Below are 23,010 nucleotides of genomic sequence, written 5' to 3' on the forward strand. Positions count from 1 at the left end.
CTGAGGCTGGAATTGAACTTGGGTCCCTTGGTGCTGTGAGGCAGCAGTGTTGACTACTGAGCCAGCAGACCACCCCAGATTTTTAGGTAATCAGGCTTATCACTTTTCATTGTTGCTTCATCTTGTAGTTTGTGATGCCACAGTGCTGCTGGTCACTTTGCAAGTAGACCTTGGATTCACACCTCTGGAGCATCCAGAATATTGCTGGCTGCTTTTAAATGCTTCATGTCCGTCGCCACACTTCGTTTCTGAGGCATCTGGTTGCATGTATTGTTTGGATGTTGAATGTGGGTATAGCAGCATTTCCTGTAACTTTTTTTTTGTCATCCTAAATGGCCAATTGCAAGTCTACAGAGATGGCAGAGTGGCAGGTAACTGAGATACATTTTTACAGAGTCTGAATGCACTGGATTATAACATTGGCTTCACACATCAGTTCCAAGGATATTTCTTCATTTGGTTATATTGCTACCACAAAATTAACTTTATCTTGAAATAATGGTCTATCTGGGCTAAATGGAAATAATGCAACAAGTTGATCAAGGATGTCAGAGCATGCCTTCAGAATTAGAAGTCATGTGATTGATGTGCACACAGTGATGGCACAATGGGTTGGTCGTAAGAGCAACTGTCAGACACTGCAATCAGCCAGTTGATCATGATCTACAAGATCTAGTGTATAAATTCATCAAGATTCTTCATCAGATCTCTTCTGTACCCCCCCCCCCTCACATACACACACACACACACACACACACACACACACAAAGACCCTATGGCCACTATTGAATGGCAGGGATGGGTATGGTTGGGGTAAAGTTTCTCTATCCTTTTGGAACCAAAATCTATCTCTCAAACAAACTGGATCCCATATTCCCCATACCATTATCTCCATATACATAGTAATACTTCTCTGTTTGCTTTGATAGGCTTTGTAATTTATTTCTGGACTTTTTGCACCTTATTCCTTTACCTTGAATATTTTTTATTTTCTAGAGCTCTGATAAAGTGTTGAATTTCCACATTTCCCTGCATAACTATTTCATTTTGATGGAAAAGTACAATTTTCCAGTTGAGTGGAATTTTGGTTGACTTGGCTTCACCATAAACATGAATAAATGTGTTTTAAAATAGTTTTTGGGACAAATCAACGAGTGGTAGTGCTGAATGAATTCTTTTAACGATATAAACAAACTTTTTAAATCAGAGGACATAAGTAGTGTGCCAGTTAATTGGGTTCAGATGAATTGTTATCTAATGCTGTCTATTTAAAAGATGTTTCTCACTTGTCTTGCATTGTCTGAAATGTTCTGTATTTTCACATTTAGGACCAACAAACAGTTTTGCAAAATCTCTGCAACATGCTGAAACTCTGCTGTGGAATCACTTTCAACCTGGGTGGAAATGGCTAATGGCTAAGCACCAAGCAGAAGACAGTTGTTCAGATACTGATAGTGATGATTCACTGCTAACTCCCGATTTGGATAACAGATTTATTTCAGGGAAACTGGCTGAGGCGGAGAGGATTGCCTTTGACTTGGGTAAATATTGCCAGCTGCAACGGAGTCTCAAAGGTGGTTTATTTCATGGCCATATAAAAACATTGCCATCGGATATTCTGGGCCCCACTGATTTTCATTATCATCGGACTATATCAAGCTTAGCAAACAATTATGCAAAGCTTCAGATACAGTTGGAACGTAGATCTTGCATTCTTCTTAACAAAGAATATGCCATAAGTATAAGTAGCGCATCTAAATTTGTAAGAAAACTGACAGAATTGCTGACTCAACAGCAAGAAACGTCCAAAAAAGTAAGTGTGGGCAAGGACCATTCAAGTGGCATATCTGTTAAGAGACTTGGATGTCTTTGTGAAGAACTGAGATACCATACAAGCCACTGGAACTGTCTTCGTGAAAAAATTAAGAATGATCCTTGGTTAAGTTATCAGCTGATACATATGAAGGAAACCTTTAACCATATGAAGCAGGCTTTGACACTGTTGGGTATGTATGCTCTTTTTCTCATGGAGCAATACATTTCCGTAGTACTTTGCACCTTGGCAAATGCTGACCCTTATGTTCTTCTGTCAGAATGGCTTTGGGAGTTTTTTCGTGGTCTGGAAATATTCAACAGCATTGTATCAGATTCTAGTTTGCATCAGTTATACCTTGAGCTGAAGAATGGAATTGAAGAAATTAATGTAAACGAAACTGATTTGCAGTCTCAAAGATTGAAAGTAATGTTATGTCACAAGAGTTGGAACTGGAAAGTTGAACCATTCCTAATAGAAAGAGTATTGGGTATTTTGGCTAATGAAAGAGGAAGAAGAGCAGCCCAGTGTTTCTATGATGTTATCATGACTAACACAACATTTCTTTCAACTGTGAATAATAATAACCTCACAGGTCTAAATTGGGAAAGTATAAAAGTATCTTTTATTCAGAGTTTTACAGGTAGTCATGTTTTTTGTAGTGAAGAGAAAGGAATTTACCTGTGTCGAGAGGACAAACAACAAGAATTAGAGCCTTGTAACTGTAAGAGTGCCATTCAGGAATTCTGCCTGGAGGATGAGGTACTTCTTAACCGTATTGTTGATGGCCTTGCTACTTCCAATGTGTTGTGGCAACACGTTCTGAACAGACCCAAATCTGAAATACCACAGGAAGCTAAAGCTCAAGATCTGCAATTTCAATACACCAACTTCTCAGCAGAAGATAATCCTCACAGTTCAGAAGCCAAGCAAAATGATGAAGCAAGTCAACATCCTTCACTTCCCCCTGTCAGGAGAAAGTCTGTGCACTGGCAGGACTCTTCTCATTGCGAAGGAAAAGTTGTACTACTTTCTAAATACCAGGTCATGATGTGGAAAGCCTTTGCAACTCATCTGAGTGATAGTTTCTATTTTCAACCAGGGCTTACTTCTGAAGCCTGCATACGTACTATTGGAAAACTGGATCAGTGCAAAACCCAAATTACTGGACTACTTATTCAAATACTGCATGAAGCATGTTATAAAGGTAAGCTTGACTGCAGAATATTGAAAATTAGAACAAAAGCCTGTGAAGTAATTCAGAAGTATTTTCATTGCTTTAATGTGAGTAACAGCAGCTAACATGTGGTCAGATACTTTTTAAAATTAGTTCCTGAGATATGGGCTGTACTGTCTGTGCCAGCATTTATTGCCCATCCTAGTTACCCTTAAGGCAGCTCACCACCATGTTCTTAAACTACTGCAGATCATTTGGTGTAGGTACACCATAGTACTATTCGCAAGGGAGTCCCACAAGCAACTCATCAGATGTTCTGACTTTTTATTTTGAGATGATGATTGAAGGAAAAATATTTGCTAGTACACAAAAATAGCACCTCTGTTTTAGGAGAGTTGATATTGTCATGGGATTTTTTTATCTCAACTGAAAGGAGTTTCAGAGTTTCCATTTCTGCCCGGTATAGTGCTGCATATGTAGTATTCCCTTGCATTGCCTAAAATTTCCAGGAGATATGTGGTCCTCCCTCTACAATATATCTGTAATATATCTTCAAAGTGTTTGTGGTTTTTAATCAGTTTTATCTTCCTGAATTACATTATTCCTTTTGTTTACTTTATTGTGACCATTGAAATAGTAAAGTGGCTCAGTACACCAAATAGTCCACCATAGCTGTGGAATCATAGAAACATATAATCATGCATCACAAAAAGATGCCATTCAGCCCATACTACCAATGTCAGCTTGAGATTTCATGTTGTTAGCCCATCTTCACAAAACTACTCTGGCTGTCTTGATCCTCCTTTCACCTTGTCTTCTCTGTTACCTTAACAAATCTGTGCACGCTTTCCTAACGTAATCCGCATTTGTCCAAGTAACTGTTAATTTTGTCCCAGGATCAGGAGTTCTTTTTCTTGAAGATTGCAAGGGTGTACCCTTTAGCAATACAAAACTGGTATTATTCAAAGCAGTGAAGTAGCTACTTTGAAACAGATTGGCACCAGGATTGATCCAGCTGTAGATTGTTATAGACCTCTCAGTTCAATGCACTCAGTTGCAAACAAGACACTGCTCTCATTATTTTTCTTTGAGAGTGAAAAAAACCAAAAAAAAGCCTAAAGATGAGTCTAGTCTAAAGAAGGAGTTAAAACAAAAGACCTAGGTCTGCCTGATCAGTTATTGATTTGAAGATCAACAGACAATATCATCACTTGAATAATTATGAGAAATGTCTCTCTACCCTGTGACCTGGATTTTGACCTGACAAATAGTTTGACAAATATAGATGAAGAAAAGCTTTAACATTTGTGTCAAACCATCTATTTTGTGCTTGAGACATTTAGATTAGATTAGATTATTTACAGTGTGGAAGCAGGCCAACAAGTCCATACTGACCCTCCAAAGAGCAACCCACCCAGACCCATTCCCCTACATTTACCCCTTCACTTAACACTACGGGCAATTTAGCATGGCCAATTCACCTAACCTGAACATCTTTGGACTGGTAGAGGAAACCAGAGCACCCGGAGGAAACCCACGCAGACACTGGGAGAATCCCAAACTCCACACAGACAGTTGCTTGAGGCAGGAATTGAACCCGGGTCTCTGGCACTCTACTAACCACTGCGCCGCCCACAAATTTTAGTAAATTAGTGCACAGTTTTTTCTAGTTCTTAAAGAATAAGTTTATTTATAATAAATAAAATTATTTTCCTGTTAATAACTATGCATGGCAGTTTGATTATCTTGGTGCTTTATCTGTTTTCTTGCATATCTATGATGGCTTGTAGAATATTGGGGCTCTATTATCACCGCACTCTACCTAGTTGTATAGGGACAGTCATCATAATCATAGAATAATACATCAGCATACTCCAGACATCTTTGGGTATATCGTACCCAAACGGCAAGAACAGTCAGAAAGAAATCGCTTTGGAACTCTGCAACACTGACCGCAGACTGCATGAAGTGCATGGCATGTCATCAGATCAAACATGATCAAGAAGACTCCTAGATTACCACCTACCATACCTCCCTTTTGTTGATGAATTAGTACTTAAGCAACACCTAGAAGAAGCATTGAGGGTGACAAGGGCACAAAATGTACTTGGGGCTGGAGACTTTAATGTCCTTTTGCCAAGAGTGGCTTAGTAGAGTTAAAACAACTGGTCAAATTCTAATAAACATGGTTGCTAGACTGGGTCTGAGCAGATGGTCAGGGAACGCAAAAGAAGGAAATGTCTACTCGACCTGTCATAGGTGAAATGATCCATTAACGTATTGCTAGGAGTGACTCATGCGCAGTCATTGTCAAGACTAAGTCCAGTCTTCACATTGAGGATACTATCCATCATTTTGTATAACATTCCCAAAGGGGCAGATTTTGAATAGATATTGCAACTCAAAACTTGACATCCATGAAGTGCTGTGAACCATCAGCAGAATTGTATTCAACCACAATTTCATGATTTGGCATATCCTCCATTTCAGCAATGCCATCAAGGTGAGAGATCAGCTCCAGTTTGTTGAAGAGTAGAGGACATCATACCAGGAGCAGCACAAGGCATCCTAAAAATGAGCAGTCAAATTTGTGAAGCTATACAATAGCATGTCAAACAAGCTAGATTATTCCACACCAATGAAGCAAATTTAAGATCTCTAATTCTGCCTCATCCAGTCATGAATGGTGATGAACAACTAAGTGACAAGTAGGAGGTAGATGGTCCAGAAATATTCACAACCACAATCGCGGTGAAGCCCAGCATATCAGTTCAAAATACATGGATGAAATGTTTAATTCTATTTTCAGCCAGAAATGCACAGTGGATTACCATTCTTGGCTTTATTCTCAGATGTCTAGCATCTGAGATGCCAGTCATTAACCAATTCAATTTACCAATTCTGTGATGCCAGGAAGTCACTCAAAGCATTGGATACTGTTAAGACCAACTGTTTCAACAGCATTGCAGCAATATTACTGAAGACTTGTGCTCCAAAACCTGCCAGATTGTTTAAAAGTGGGACCAGTGTAGCTTGTAGTATATGAGCTGAAGGTACTGTATGATTCTATGATACTTAAACTACTGGCATCAGTGTGGAATGCCCAGCTATGTCCTATGCACAAAAAAAAATCCAACTTGACCAATTACTGACCTATCAGTAAAACTCTTGATCATCAGCAAAGTGATGGAACAGTCATCAACATTGCTACCAAATAGCACTTTCAAAGGATTAGCCTCACTGATGCTCATTCTGCATTCTAGAATGGCTGCTTAGCTCCTAACCTCATTATACTTTGGTCCAATCAAGGACCAAAGGGCTAAATTCAAGAGTGTGGTGCTGGAAAAACACAAACTGGTCAAGCAGCATCCAAGGAGCAGGAGAGTCGATGTTTCGAGCATAAGTCCTGATGAAGAGCTTATGCATCTGCAGTCCTCACTTTCTCCTGGCTAAATTCAAGAGGTGAGTGAGAGTGACTGTTCTTTTGATTTATTATTGGTCACATAGCTAAGCACAGTGAAAAGTTTCGTGCAGTACTGCAGATCATAACATACAAAGATCATAGGGTGATTGAACAGAGTGAGGAATACAAAGTTATGGCTGCAAAAAAGGTGTACAAAAAGCAAGTTCAACATTAGATTTAAAATTTGAGAGATCAATTCAAAAGTCTAATAACAGCTATTCTTGAACCTGTTGGTACATGTGTTTAATCTTTTGAATCTTCTGCATGATGGAAGGGGTTGGGAGAGAGTATAACCATGGCGGGAGGGGTCTTTGATATTGGCTGCCTTTCCCCAGAAGCATAGATGGATGGAAGGTTGGCTTGTGTAATGGTCTGGGCTGCTTTCACAACTTTCTGTAATTTCTTACAGTCCTGAGCAGAGCAGTTGATGTACCAAGCCATGATTTATATAGTAGAATGCTTTCTTGGCGCATCTGTAAAAGTTGATAAGCTTCTTATGGACATGCTGAACTCCTTTTGCCTCCTGAGGAAGAAGACGTGTTGTTGTGCCTTCTTGACAGTCATATCAATGTGGATGGTCCAGTACAGATCGTTGGTCATTGTCACTTCTAAAAACTTAACATTCTCGACCATCTCCACCTCAGCTCCATTGATGTAGATAGGGATGCGACCTCCTCCTTGTTTCCTTAAGTCGATGATCACCTCTTTAGTTTGTTAATATTGAGAAAGAGATTGTTATCTGTGCACCATGCCATTAAGTATTTTTCCTGTATTCCATCTCAATATTATTGAATATCCAGCCTACAATTGTGGTGTCGTCAGCAAACTTGTAAATGGAGTTCTGATGAAATTTGGCCAGACAGTCATGAATATACAGGGAGTACTGTAGGGAGTTGAGTGCATATCCTTGCAGGACGCCAGTATTGGCGATTGTCATGAAGGAGGTGCTGATAGGTACCTTCCCTATGTTTTTGGGTCAGGAAGTCGAGGATCCAGTCATAGAGGGCAGAGCAAAGATGTATGTCTCTGAGTTTGGAGATTTATTTGGTTGTGGAGTTATAGTGTTGAAGGCAGAGCTGTAGTCGCAGATATTCCAGTGATGAGTCTTGGTCCAGTGAGATGGCATCTGCCATGGACCTGTTGCACCAATAAGCAAATTGCAAGGGATCAGGGCAGGCTGGGAGGCTAGAGTTGATGTGAGCCATGACTAGTCTTTTGAAACACTTCATAATTATGGAGGTCAGAGCCACTGTGAGGTAGTCGTTGAGACACATTGTACAAGCTTTCTTTGGTACCAGAATGATTGCCGTGTTCTTGAAGCAAGTGGGGACTTCAGATCATTGTAAGGAGAGGATGAAAATGTCTGCAAACACTCCCGCCAGCTGGTCTGCATAGGATCCAACTCTTTCCATCAGGCAGAAGATTCAAAAGTTTAAACACATACCAACAGGTACAATTATGGCTTTTATTAGACTTCTGAATGGAAGTGAACAGCATTCTAACATTGTTGTGGTTCTGTTCGCCGAGCTGGGAATTTGTGTTGCAGACGTTTCGTCCCCTGTCTAGGTGACATCCTCAGTGCTTGGGAACCTCCTGTGAAGCACTTCTGTGATGTTTCCTCCGGCATTTATAGTAGTTTGTCTCTGCCGCTTCCAGTTGTCAGTTCTGAGCCGGAAGCGGCAGAGACAAACCACTATAAACATCTGCAACACAACTTCCCAGCTCGGCGAACACAACCACAACAATGAGCACCCGAGCTACAAATCTTCTCAGACTTTGAGCATTTTAACATCAAAGAGAACATTATAATCCTATCTGCAGTCATAGAGATGTACAGCATGGAAACAGACCCTTCGGTCCAATCCGTCCACGCCGATCAAATATCCCAACCCAATCTAGTCCCACCTGCCAGCACTTGGCCCATATCCCTCCAAACCCATCCTATTCATATACCCATCCAAATGCCTCTTAAATGTTGCAATTGTACCAGCCTCCACCAGTCGTCTGGCAGCTCATTCCATACACGTACTGCCCTCTGCGTGAAAAAGTTGCCCCTTACGTCTCTTTTATATCTTTCCCCTCTCACCCTAAACCTATGCCCTCTAGTTCTGAACTCCCCGGCCCCAGGGGAAAGACTTTGTCTATTTATCCTATCCATGCCCCTCATAATTTTGTAAACCTCTATAAGGTCACCCCTCAGCCTCTGACGCTCCAGGGAAAACAGCCCCACCCTGTTCAACCTCTCCCTACAGCTCAAATCCTCCAACCCTGGCAACATCCTTGTAAATCTTTTCTGAACCCTTTCAAGTTTCACAACATCTTTCCGATAGGAAGGAGACTAGAATTGCACGCAATATTCCAACAGTGGCCTAACCAATGTCCTGTACAGCCGCAACATGACCTCCCAACTCCTGTACTGAATACTCTGGCCAATAAAGGAAAGCCTTCTTCACTATCCTATCTACCTGTAACTCCACTTTCAAGGAGCTATGAACCTGCACTCCAAGGTCTCTTCGTTCAGCAACACTTCCTGGGACCTTACCATTAAGTGTATAAGTCCTGCTAAGATTTGCTTTCCCAAAGTGCAGCACCTTGCATTTATCTGAATTAACCTCCATCTGCCACTTCTCAGCCCATTGGCCCATCTGGTCCAGATCCTGTTGTAATTTGAGGCAACCCTCTTCGCTGTCCACTACACCTCCAATTTTGGTGTCATCTGCAAACTTACTAACTGTATCTGTTATGCTCACATCCAAATCATTTATGTAAATGACAAAAAGGAGAGGGCCCAGCACCGATCCTTGTGGCACTCCACTGGTCACTACTCCTGTCTGAAAAACAACCCTCTACCACCACTCTCTGTCTTCTACCTTTGAGCCAGTTCTGTATCTAAATGGCTAGTTCTCCTTGTATTCCATTAGATCTAACCTTGCTAATAAGTGTCCCATGAGGAACCTTGTCGAACACCTTCCTGAAGTCCATATAGATCACATCTACTGCTCTGTCCTCATCAATCTTCTTTGTTACTTTTTCAAAAAACTCAATCAAGTTTGTGAGACATGATTTCCCACACACAAAGCCATGTTGACTATCCCTAACCAGTCTTTGCCTTTCTAAATACATGTACATCCTGTCCCTCAGGATTCCCTCCAACAACTTGCCCACCACTGAGGTCAGGCTCACCGGTCTATAGTTCCCTGGCTTTTCTTTACTGCCCTTCTTAAGCAGTGGCACCATGTTTGCCAACCTCCAGTCTTCAGGCACCTCACCTGTGACTATCGATGATACAGATATCTCAGCAAGAGGCCTAGCAATCACTTCTCTAGCTTCCCACAGAGTCCTCTGGTACACCTGATCAGGTCCTGGGGATTTATCCACCTTGAAAAACCAAAGGTGCTACTTCCAGATACTAGCGCATACCAACAGGTGGAGACAGACTGCATACCACAGTGAAAAAACAGAATCACTGAAACACTGATAAAACTCCAACAGACTGGACAGATAACTAAGACAGATTGCCTCAAAATGAAATAGGAAGTCTCCAACTCCTTCTGCTTGTATGGACTCTCCAGGGTGCATAAACTAGACCCATAGTTTCCCGACGCAGCACACCAACACACAAACTGGCCAAGGAATTACAACAGAGACTGAAACACCTCATCAACAGATCAACCCACTCCATCCACTCAGCCTGGAATACCTCAACAGCCTCAAAAACATTAAAATCGATGACGATGAAATTATGGTTTTCTTTGAAGTTACAGTGCTGTTCACTCCCATTGAAATAACGCTACTGAAGGAAGCACTCACCACACTATTGGAAGAACCAGAAATGCTGAACCTCAACACCATCAATAAGGACACTATGCTGAAACTACACAACTTGTGCCTCATCACTCACTTAGCCTTTAACAGCCAAGTATATCAACAAGTCTAGGTACACCTATGGAATCACCCATCTCAGGACTTGTAGCAGAAGTAGTCATGCAATGATTGGAATGCATAGCCCTTCCCCTGATCCAACTAAAGCTATGGATCCAATACGTAGACGACCCGTTTGACATCATCAAACGCACAAATTTAGAGGAAACACACCATCTCTTCAACTGGTATCAAATTCATCAGAAGAGAACAACAAACAACTCCCATTCCTAGATGTCATGGTGGAACAAATGACCAATGGTGAATTCCTAACCAAAGTATATAGGAGGGCAATCCATACAGACCAACTCTTTCATTACAATAGCAATGTCCACAAACAGAGCTGTGTCAGAACATGATTTAAATGAGCTATAATGCCCTGCAACGCACCAGAATTATGCAAAATTGAGGAAGAACACACACAAGGTCTTCACAAATAACGGATACTCCAAGAGCTTCATCCGTTAATGCCTATCAGACAGATGAGAACAATATACGCCCTGATTCATTGGCCACTCTATGCTGTATTAAGAACATATCAGAAATGACAACAGATTCCAATGACCACTAGGAATCATGGTAGCACACCAACCCACAGCCACACTACACCAACTACTCATAGAGATGAAAGACCCCATACCCACAACATGCAGGATCAACATAATATACAAAATCCCATATAATGACTGCCAAGAAGACTACATCTGACAGACCAAAGGAAAACTAGCAATCCAGGTACATGAATACCAGCTAGCAGCAAAACGGCATGACCAATTCTCCCTCATCTCAGCACACACAGACATCAATTTAACTTGGACAACATAACTGTCTTAGGGCAAGCTAACTAGAGACATGCACAGCAATTCATAAAGGCCTGGTTTTCAACTTGGAATGCCATCAACAAACATGTAGAAATAGATGAGAGTGTGGTACTGGAAAAGCACAGCAGGTCAGGTAGCGTCTGAGGAGTAGGAGAATCGACATTTCAGGCACAAGCCACTTATCAAGAATGATGAAGGGCTTACGCCTGAAACATCAATTCTCCTGCTCCTTGGATGCTGCCTGACCTGCCGTGCTCTTTCAGCATCACCCTCTTGACTCTGATCTCCAGCATCTGCAGTCCTCACTTTCTCCATGTAGAAATAGACCCCATATACAAACCACTGCAGGTCAGAACGACTTACCTTAACAGACCGGATCATATAAATATCAAGTGGCGTAGAACAACAGCGCTTCACAGAAGTCTCACTGATGATGTTACCTAGCATGGTGATGAAACATTTGCATGACGACCCCCACCAGCTCGGTGAGCAAACTAACAAATGGAGACTATATTAAAGTAGGACTCATAATAATTAAGAAATATTAGCTGCAATTTTAAATTCAGAATGAAGACTTACAATTTATATAGTACTTTTCATGACCAGAGAGCATCCCAAAGTGTTTTGCCGCCAATAAAATATTTCTAAAATGTTGTTATCACTCTTATAGGAAATGTGGAAGCCAATTTTCAAACAGCAAGGTCACACAAACTACAAGAACAGATTGTTATTATCATAAACAGATGACCTGCTTCCTTGTGCTATTAGCTGAGGGATAAATGTTGACAAGGATATTTAGTAAAACCAAATTAATTGTCAGTTTTGTTTATGGCTCCATTCCGCTGTACCTCTTCAAGTATGTTCAGACTTTCTTTCCTCTTGCATCCTTTCTCCCAGTTTAAGTACTGCTCACTTCCCCAACCCATTCGTGGTAGAATTGCCTACATGTTGAGGTCTCTGAAATGACATTCCAAATCACCTCTCCTTCACTTTCCCTCTTCCTTTAAAGCACAGCTTTCCATCCAAGCATTCAGTCAATCTTCCTAAACTCCCTCTTAAAAACTTGGTGTTTTTCCTTTCACTTAATTCTTTAATGTTTGTGACCTTTTCAATGTATGTATAAAATTTGTTGGCTCTATCTGTGCATTATTTAAGCAGAAAATGACAAGCAATTTCATTTCATCTACGTGTGCCATAGGAGCTATTATTTTATAGCATGCGACAAAACAGGAACCAGAATCCACCAGCATTTTAGTGTCATTGGGGGGCAAAAAACGAGATGCATTGTCCAAGCTTTTCATCAAGCTCATCAGGCCTAATGCAAAAATTTCAATTTTCAAACGAACCAATACATACTGCATGAGAAAAGGGAGTAAATTGGTTGAGGTGTTACAATGGAGGATGCACTACAGAACTCCTGTCCTGTATACTTTTTAATTCAGAAAAATTCCAATTCCAGACAAGTTGCTTTCTTCATAGGGATCAGGTTTCTGTTTGTGAACATATGTAGTTTCTCGTAAATGTAAGTGAGCTATGTTGTGAGTCCAACTGATATTTAAAGTTGGCTGTTAATGTAATTCCCAGCACACACTGGATTGTTTGGAGAGTGCTATTTATTTGTGGAATCACATCAAAGGTTAAGCTTTAAGTTCTAAGCTTTGTAACACTGGTTAGTTGAGTATAATCACTACTGTTATGAAAGGCCAAAGAGACACGATGTATGACGTGATCTGCTGTCAGTGGTCTGTATCTTACACCATTCTGGTACTGGATTTCATATACCATATTTCTCATTTGAGGGGTAGGTGAATGTCTTTTTGGCTTGATTGTAGCATCCTGTTGGTGAAAAATACTGCTCATCTTGCAACTGCATATTAACGGTGTGAATTTCAGCCTTACTTGTTACTCAGATGTTTGAGACCTTACCCTACAGGGTAACTTGAGATAGACTGCGCACTTTTTTAGATTTGAAAGTGGCAGCCTTAAACCCATTTCTTATTGGTACACCTGGTAGGATACCATAAAATCATAGAATAATTAACCTGCAGAAAGAGGCTATTTTTAGCCTGTTATATCCATACCAGCTCTGTCAAAGATAAACTTAGCTAGTTCATTCCCTTGCCTTTTACCCAGTAGCCCATGGTGTTTGAGTTAAATTATAACATTTTTTTACAGTCTCTCAGGGCTGCACTATACAGATAAAGGATCTATTTGACCCCCAGCCCTCCATCCTCAACCAAAACCTTCAGTACATTACCAAGCAGCCTAGGATCTGGTGTTCCCCCATGTTGTATCATTCTTGATTATTTGTCAGTTTATCTTCATGTCCATCATGACTGCCAACACCTGATCTGAATCTCCTGTTTAAGAGACGCAAGCACATTTTAAGTATTGCAGTCTAGCTTTAAGAGGTGTTTATGTAATAGCTACAAATATTGTTTGGAATAAAAAGTGGAAAAATAAGGTTTTGGACAATATCTGGGTACAGAGAATTTACCATGTGATGCTTTTTGTTCTGAAGTGAGAAGTGAAACTGTTATTGTTAAAAAAAGGTCAAGTGACCTTTGGAAAAGCAGAGTTGTTTAGCGAAAGATGGTATGAATTTATTTTGGCTTTACAAATTGATGAAAGGAGCGTTGGGCAGATTATGGCCTGAGTTTCTGCTTTGCCACAGTCTGGAGTGTGGTAAAGTTGAAATGAGATCTCCAAGAGGTCTGCAGCAAACATAGGTGTTTCTTTCTCTCTCTCAGAAAAATTAGAAAACTCTTACATTTGCAGAGATGTTTGCCATTTCTCTCTTCCGCCCGTGCTCTCTGTCTCTCTCTGTCTCTCTCTCTCTCTCAGCAAAAGATAATGCTCAACAACTTTGAAAATTGAAGTGCTAACTCAATAAAAGATCTGGGTATAACTGACTGGCTGGCTGACAAAACTAAACCAAACTAATTTCCATCACCCTGCGACTGACAATATTGTGATCTTGTCAGCGGAAACTGTGTGAACAGTGAGAATGTCACCTTGTTCCACTCTTGTGGTTTGGATTTTTGATATACAATATTTTCTCTTTATGCCTTTTCTTTCTTTACCCAAAAAGACTGCAGAGTTGTATGTCCCATTTAGTTCTATCTGTGTTTGGATGTGTGTGTGCATTTGATTTGAAAGACGTTATAATTAAGAAGACATAGTTAAAAAGCCATTTTGGTGCTAAAAGACTAAATTTGATTGTAATAAACACCTTCTGTGTTTATTGATGAAGCATAGTGGGAGCCATTCATTTTGTCCCAGATGATGATAAAAATGAAATAATTTCACCATGTTGGTGAGTCAGTTGGCTGTTACACCTTGAGGACAGCTAATGGGGTAGTGGGGCTTGATGATTAGCATTTTCATTGCGTCAGAATCATCATTCTATTATGATTTTGGCCTTCTTGCAGATGTGTGCAGCCACTGAACACACTGGTTAGCAATTGCTTAAGACAGCAACCATTCAAATGAGCAGGAAACATGGAAGTTGTAATGCCACCTGCATTGCAGATGCAGATTAATTATGTAGTAAAAGCTTTGACATTTTTGGAGTTATAGATTATTTAATTCCCTTGATTTTTTTTCCTGTTCTTTTTGTTATTTTTAATATTTTCTGGTAAATTCTTCCTAAAGGCAACAGTTTCTTCTGTGATATTCTGTAAACGTATCGTTATATGAGCGAGAAATGAGCCTTTGCCTACAAACCTAATTTGGTTTTCTTTGGTGTATTTTCCCCTACATTTCCACTAGGAGTCACTAAATTCTTGTTTTCAGCAGCACTAACACTTTAACAGCCCAAACGAGCCTGTAGTAGGATGTAGATAACCCTTTGGGGGTTGTAAGTAATCAGCTAACTGGCATAAGATAGCAAATTTTCTGAGACGGTCAGCATGTCGAGCAACATCTTTGGGAGAAAATATCTCAGTTACTATTCCGAGTCTGGTGACTGTTCATCAAAACTGCACCTAGGTAAAAGTGGTATTAATGCTGCTGCCGAAGTCTGTGGGGGGAGGGGAGAGCAGATCGGCAAAGATGGAGCCCAAAGAAAGAGATGTAAGGGCTAGGTAAATATGGAGATATGAATAAGTGAGAAGAGCTGGTGGGAAGAGAAAAAGGGTGCAGTGTTTTCTATTTGAATGCAACAAATGCAAAGCCCAAGGGTAACTTTAATTTGTAATTTAAATTATAGATTTCATTGGGTCAGTGAGACAGAAAGTTGTAGGTTCATGACCCATTCTAGAAAATTGTCTACATGTTGTAAAAAAAAGTAACCCTATTTTCTAATCACTCTGTTCAGAGATGTTCAGATGTCCAGTGACACCCAGCTTGAGTTCTACCAGGGCCACTCAGCTCCAAGCTCATTACAGCCTTGGTTCAAACATGGACGAAGGGGCTGAATTCCAGAGGGGAGATATTATGACAGTCGGTCACATCAAGGCTGCATTCGGCAGAGTGTGGCATGAAGGAACCCTAGCAAAACTGGTATCGGTGAAAACTCTGTTGGTTGGAGTCATACCTGGCACATAGGAAGGTCATTATGGATGTTGGAGGTCAGTCATCTTGGGTCCAGGGTATCTCTGCAGGCATTTCTCAGGATAGTGTTCTAGGATCAACCATCTTCAGCTGCTTCATCAAATGGAGAAGAAGGGCTGAAGAAGGGCTCATGCCTGAAACGTCGATTCTCCTGCTCCTTGGATGCTGCCTGGCCTGCTGCGCTTTTCCAGCAACACATTTTCAGCAATGTCCAGGCTTGGGCTGACAGGTGGCAAATAACATTCGTGTCACCCAAATTCCAGTCTATGACCATCACCATTAAGAGACAATCTAACCACTGCCCCTTGACATTCAATGTTGTGACCATCACTGCATCAACTGATATCAACATCCTGGGGAGTCACCATTGACCAGAAGCTCAACTGGATTCACCACATAAACACAGTGGCTGCAAGAGCAGGTCAGAGCCTAAGAATACTGTGGCAAGTAACTCACCTTCTGACTCCCCAAAGCCTGTCCATCTGTTACAAGGTGCAAGTCAGGACTGTGTTGGAATATTCCCCACTTACCTGAATGGGTGCAGCTCTAATAACAGTCAAGAAGCTTGACACCATCCAAGACAAAACAGCCTGCTTGACTGGCACTACATCAACAAGCATCCACTCCCTCCAACACTGGCAGCAGTATGTTCTATCTGCAGAAGATGCACTGCAGAAATTCACCAAATATCCTCAGACAACACCTTCCAAACCCACGACCACTACCATCCAGAAGGACAAGGGCAGCAGATAGATGGGAACATGACCACTCCAAGCCACTTACTAGCCTGACTTGGAAATATATTACCATTCCTACAATGTTGCTGGTTCAAAATCATGGGATTCCTGCCCGAATGTTATTATAGTTCAACCCATTGTAGATAGACTGCAGCGGTTCAAGACTCACCACCACCTTCTCAAAGGCAATTAGGGACAGCAGCAAATACTGGAGGGGGAATGTGTAAAAGAAGATATGCAAGACGACATTTTCACATGAAGGATGGCGAGTGCCTAGAAAGTGTTACCAGAGGAGTTGGTGGAAGCAGACACAATAGCAGCATTCAAGAAGCATCTGGACAAATACATGAATATGAAGGGAATAGCGGGATGTGGACCCTGTAAGTGAAGACATCTTTAGCATGAAAGGGTAAAATGTGTTGGTCAGTCTTGGAGAGCGGAAGGGCCTGTTCCTGAGCTGTATTGTTCTTTGTTCTTTGGATGTTAAATATCTTGTGTACAGTTTGAAGAAGGAAAAGGGAGCTCACTTAATGCCGTGGTCAATATGTTTCAATCAACCAACATCACTAAAAGAGGATTATTTGGTTATTGATTTTTGTGGAACTTGCTAGTCACAAATTGGCTACCGTATTTTAGCACAGTGGTGATGATACTTGAAAAATACTTCATTAGCTATAATGTGTTTGGGTCATTCTCTTTCAAGTCTTGCTTTCCAAAAGCTGGAAGAGTTCTAATTATTGGTGGTGTAAATTGAGTTAATGTATTTTAATGCTTTTGAATAAAGTGCAAACTATGGTCTTGACAAAGGTTGGACTGGTACTTTCTGGCATTCAGTCTGTAGTTCTTTAATTTGAACAAACACTGAACTTCAGTGAACTGCCTTGAATTGATTAGCAATTTTATAGAGTTTTGTAGCTATATCATAATTGTTGATTAGCATCTCATCACTTGAAAAATTCACTCCCTTCATCATCAAGACACAGTGGTGTAGTGTGTACCATCTACTGGATGCACTGCAGTAACTCAATGCTGCTTCAACAGCGCTTTCCAAAGCTCTGACCTCTACTATTGAGAAGAATAAGTGCAGCACATGCATGGGCACACCTCCCAATTCCCCTCCCTGTCACACACTAGATTCATTTGCCATTCCTTCATTGTTGCTGTGTCTTCCTAACGTCATTGTGGCTGTCTCTACCCAAGGAGCTCAGTTTGTGGGCGGCATGGTGGCACAGTGGTTAGCACTGCTGCCTCGCAGCGCCAGAGACCCGGGTCAATTCCCACCTCAGGCGACTGACTGTGTGGAGTTTGCACGTTCTCCCCGTGTCTGCGTGGGTTTCCTCCGGGTGCTCCGGATTTCCTCCCACAGTCCAAAAGATGTGCAGGTTCGGTGAATTGGCCATGCTACATTGCCCGTAGTGTTAGGTAAGGGGTAAATGTAGGGGTATGGGTGGGTTGCGCTTTGGCGGGTCGGTGTGGACTTGTTGGGCCGAAGGGCCTGTTTCCACTCTGTAAGTAATCTAATCTTCTCGGCAACTCACCAGCACATCCAGGGCAATTAGGGATGGGCAATAGATGCAGCCTAGCCAGTGATGCTGTCATTCTTCAAACATGCTTTTAAAAGAACAAGGATCTGAAACACTCAGTAGATTTCTGTAAATGATGACGGGCACACTGATGGCGCACAGTTCTCTCCAGGAAAATCAAATACAGTGTTTGCAGCTAATTTAGGAGTGATTCCCGTGGACAATTTATGTATTCTTTTCATGGGATGTGAGCATCGCTGATAAGGCCAGGATTTGTTGCGTGTTCCTCTTTGCCCCTGAGATGAATGGCTTATTGGGCTGTTTCAGGGGGCAGCTAAGAGTCAACTATTTAATGTAGTCTGCAGTCATAAGCAAATCAGACCAAGTACGGACAGAAGATTTTTTTTTACAATGACCTATGATAGTTGTTATGGTCACTATTACTAAGAACAATTTATAATTCTGGAGTTTTTTTTATTAATTGAGTACAGATTCCACTAGCTACCATGGTGCAATTTGAATCCATGTCTCGAAACGTTAACTGGGTCTCTGGTATATAGTGATTGGACAAGAAGTTGAGAGACAAATTTCAACAAGAAGTTTGATGTTACAGAACTTAATAGGAAAATAGAAAAGCAGAAAATTTCTTACAAGATGAGAGACCTGTAAATGTTATAGGAAGTGACCTGGGTATGCTTGTATAGGTGTAGTGAAAGGTTGACAAGCAGGTTCAGCAGGTAATTAGGAAAGTGAATGAGGCCTTGACCATTATAACATAAGCATTAGTGTATGAGTAAAGAGGTCTTTATCACAGTTTAATAATGTTTTTGAGACGACATCTAATGTACTGTGTAGCCCAAAATATATATCTTGATATATATTTAGGGCGGCACGGTGGCACAGTAGGGCAGCACGGTGGCACAGTGGTTAGCACTGCTGCCTCACAGCGCCAGAGACCTGGGTTCAATTCCTGCCTCAGGCGACTGACTGTGTGGAGTTTTGCACGTTCTCCCCGTGTCTGCGTGGGTTTCCTCCGGGTGCTCCGGTTTCCTCCCACAGTCCAAAGATGTGCAGGTTAGGTAAATTGGCCAGATTAAATTGCCTGTAGTGTTAGGTAAGGGGTAGATGTAGGGGTATGGTGGGTTGCGCTTCGGCGGGTCGGTGTGGACTTGTTGGGCCGAAGGGCCTGTTTCCACACTGTAAGTAATCTAATCTAATCATATCTAAGGAAGGGTATGCTGTCTGAGAGAAATGCATTGTAAATTTACTATATTGGCTCCTTTAATGAGGGGCTTCACTGGCGATGAAAAATTGGGTAGACTGGGCATATATTCTCTGGAGTTTAAAGAAGTAATTTTGTTAAAATGTAAAAAGTCTTTTTGGGGATGCTGATAGCATGCTTTCTCTGAGTGGGGAGTCTAGAATTTAGGAATTACAGTCTGAGAATAAGAGTTTAGACCATTTAGTGCCGAGATAAGGAAAGATTTCTTAATACTGAACATACTCGTGGTTAAGGATAATCTGAGCAGAGAATGACATATTTTTGAAAAAAAGGGCATTTGAGGATATAATGCTGCTGCTAGAAGGCAGAGTATGTAACAGAAGATTAACTGTGATCATATTAAATGTCACTGCTGGCTTGAAGAGCTATATGGTTACTCTTGCCCCTGGATTTTTCAATTTTATTTTAAGATTTTATTCCCTATTTTTAAACTTAAAATTGTTTGATTTCTTTTCAGGGTTACTGCCAAGGGATTCTGAGCCATTTGTACAGGAACTTTGCCTCCACATGTTGTCACGGATTGCCCTCATTCATTGGGATCAAGGTATCAAAATAAAAAGGACAAAACTTCTACTAACCATGTATCAGCAGAGGGCAGCAGTTCAACAGCAGCTTCTTTGGAACTCTGAAATGATGGCAGTTTAGTAAATCTGCGAAAATTGTGTTGGTTCTACAGTTTAAAGACTAGTTATTTTTACCAAAGTAACAATCTTTATGTGAATCTTAGCCTGATAAATTTCACAAAACAGGGCAGGGAGGCCAACATTTTGACTTGTTTTAACACCAAGAAGAACTGGCTTTTGGTGTCTCAAACTCTTCTTTGAGCATTTCTTTTTTGCTTTTGTACTTAGGTCCTAACAATAGAAAACTTGATGGAAAATTGAAGCATTTATTGCCTAATTGATTTTTTCATTCTTTTCTATAGTTAGCTTGGCGATGCCTATTGTTTCTAATAGTGAGTCGAGTAAGGTTATGGTGCAGTTAAGTTATTTTTCTCCAGCCTTTGTTCTTCCTCATCCTTTGCTCAGTCTCACAAAGACACTGAGTCAAGTTAAGATATCGTTCCTTGGGTGTCAAAAACCGTTTATCTCACCCAGCAGGCTGTTTTACATAGGTGACTTTGTTGATAAACATTGGATGGCCTTTTGGTTGTTAGCCTTATCCTGTTTTCACATGACACATGTAAGGCCATAATTGATTTGTTTTTCCTTTCTCTTATCTACAGGCACTGAGTCAATTGTAGCATTACCACTGTTGTCTATGCTAAGATAATATAACTTAAATAATCAGGAGTCAAACATTGGACTTTATTGCATGTTTAATAGAATGCAGCACTTTCACTAATAAGGAAATAAAATACATTATGAATATTGTCAATTTACATGTAACTATGTAAATAAAAGCTTTGCACATATTACAGAAACATAGGAAATGGATGCAGGAGTAGGCCATTCAGGCCCCTGACCCTGCATCACCATTCACTATAATCATGGCTGATCAAGCTGTTTCAGTATCTCACTCCTACTTTCTGTCCATATCCATTGATCCCTTTAGCCGCAAGAGCTACGTCCACCTCCCTCTTGAATACATCTAATGAACTGGCCCCAACTTTCTGTGGTAGACAATCCCATAAGTTCACAATTCTCTGAGTGAAGAAATTCTTCCTCATCCTCAATCTTGAATGGCTTACCCCTTATTCTTAGACTGTGACCCCTAGTTCTGTACTTCCCGAACATTGGGAACATTCTTCCCGCACCTAGCCTGTCCAGTTCCATCAGGATTTTATATGTTTCTTTGAGATTCCATCTTTAATTCTTCTAAATTCCAAATCCAATCTTTCTATATAGTCAGTCCTGCGAACTCAGCAATCAGTCTGGTGAACCTTCACCAGACCCTGTCAATAGCAAGAATAGAAACATAGATGCATAGGAGCAGGAGGAGGCCGTTTAGCCTTTTGAGCCTGCTCCGCCATTAATCACAATCATGGCTGATTGTCCAAGTCAGTAGCCTAATCCTGCTTTCTCTTTTAACCTTTCATTCCATTCCCTCCCAAGTGGTATAGAACATTACAGTGCGGTTCGGGCCCTTCGACCCCTCGATGTTGCACCAACCTGTGAAACTAATCTGAAGCCCAACTAACGTACACTATTCCATTTTCATCCATATATTCATCCAATGACCATTTAAACACCCTTAAAGTTGGCGAGTCTACTACTTAGCGTGTTTTGAGAAGATTTGTAGCTCAGGTTGAGGTTTTGGATATAGGTTTGCTCGCTGAGCTTGAAGGTTCATTTCCAGATGTTTCGTCACCCTACTAGGTAACATCTTCAGTGAGCCTCAGGTGAAGCACTGAAAATTCCTGCTTTCTATTTATAGGTTTAGGTTTCTTTGGGTTGGTGATGTCATTTCCTGAGGTGATGTTATTTCCTGTGGTGAAGTCACTTCCTGTTCCTTTTCTCAGGGGATGGTAGATGGGGTCTAACTCGATGTATTTGTTAATAGAGTTCCAGTTGGCGTGCCATGCTTCTAGGAATTCTCGTGTGTGTCTTTGTTTGGCTTGCCCTAGGATGGATGCCTATCCCAGTCAAAGTAGTATCCGTCCTCATCCATACCTATGGATACTAGTGAGAGAGGGTCATGTCTTTTTATGGCTAGTTGGTATCCTCAGAACAGGAAGAGGAAGTGACTTCACCACAGGAAATAACATCACCACAGGAAATGACAATACCAACTCAAAGAAACCCAAACATATAAATAGAAAGCAGGAATTTTCAGTAGTGCTTCACCTGAGGCCCACTGAAGATGTTACCTAGTAGGGTGACAAAACGTCTGGAAATGAACCTTCAAGCTCAGTGAGCAAACCTACATCCAGTCTACTACTATTGCAGGCAGGGCGTTCCACTCCCCGACTACTCTCTGAGTAAAGAAACTACCTCTGACATCTGTCCTATATCTATCACTTCTCAATTTTAAGCTTTGTATTCTTTTGCTAGCCATCACTATCTGAGGAAAAAGGCTCTCACTGTCCACCCTATCTTACCCTCTGATTATCTTATATGCCTCAGTTAAGTCGCCTCTCAACCTTCTTCTCTCTAATGAAAACAGCCTCAAGTCCCTCAGCCTTTCTTCCATACCAGACAACATCCTAGCAACATCCTATGCTATATCTAGCCACCTCTTGAATACATTCAATATTTTGGCATGAACTACTTCCTGTGACAATGAGTTCAACAGGCTCACCACTCTAAGTGATGAAATGTCCTTCCTCCGACTAGGACATCAAAACTGTACATAATACTCATGATGTGGCCTCACCAAGGCCCTGTATAACTGCAGCAAGACATCCCTACTCCTATACTCAGATCTTGTTATTATCAAGGCCAGCTTTCCTCACCATCTGCTACACCTGTATACCAACCTTCAGTGACTGTTCCACCATGACATCCAGCACTCGTTACATCTGATATTTTGCTAAACTGCCATCATTAAGGTAATATTCTGCCCCCCTGTTTTTGCCACAAAAGTGGATAATCTCACATTTGCATATTTCATATTCTGGTAGTATTCCATAATTGGAAGTTTATATCTATCAACATATACAGCTTCAAGTAGTTTGAATATTTTATACAATTGCTATAGTGGAGAAAGAGATGAAAAATGCAGATGGTTGTTGGGGGTATAGAATTAAACTAAGAGAAAAGCTGTGTAAAGAAAATCAA

At 41.0% G+C, this 23,010-nt stretch overlaps 1 protein-coding gene across 11 annotated transcripts in view; it reads left to right on the forward strand.

Annotated features, from left to right (window-relative positions):
• The window catches only part of ccdc142 (coiled-coil domain containing 142), a 177,800-nt gene that overhangs the window by 36,522 nt on the left and 118,268 nt on the right, over positions 1-23,010 (forward strand). For 10 of the 11 annotated variants that reach the window (XR_011961347.1, XM_072575566.1, XM_072575549.1 and 7 more), the window contains 2 exons: positions 1,329-3,020; positions 19,749-19,835. Coding sequence is in view for 10 of the 11 variants with exons in the window: in XM_072575566.1 (XP_072431667.1) it covers positions 1,329-3,020; positions 19,749-19,835 (1,779 nt within the window). In the remaining variant the exon portion in view is untranslated. The remainder of the gene's footprint in view (positions 1-1,328; positions 3,021-19,748; positions 19,836-23,010) is intronic. The other variant, XM_072575610.1, reaches the window with a different exon arrangement.

This window comes from Chiloscyllium punctatum, chromosome 1 (genome assembly GCF_047496795.1).
Source record: "Chiloscyllium punctatum isolate Juve2018m chromosome 1, sChiPun1.3, whole genome shotgun sequence".
In the NCBI taxonomy this organism is placed as follows: domain Eukaryota; kingdom Metazoa; phylum Chordata; class Chondrichthyes; order Orectolobiformes; family Hemiscylliidae; genus Chiloscyllium; species Chiloscyllium punctatum.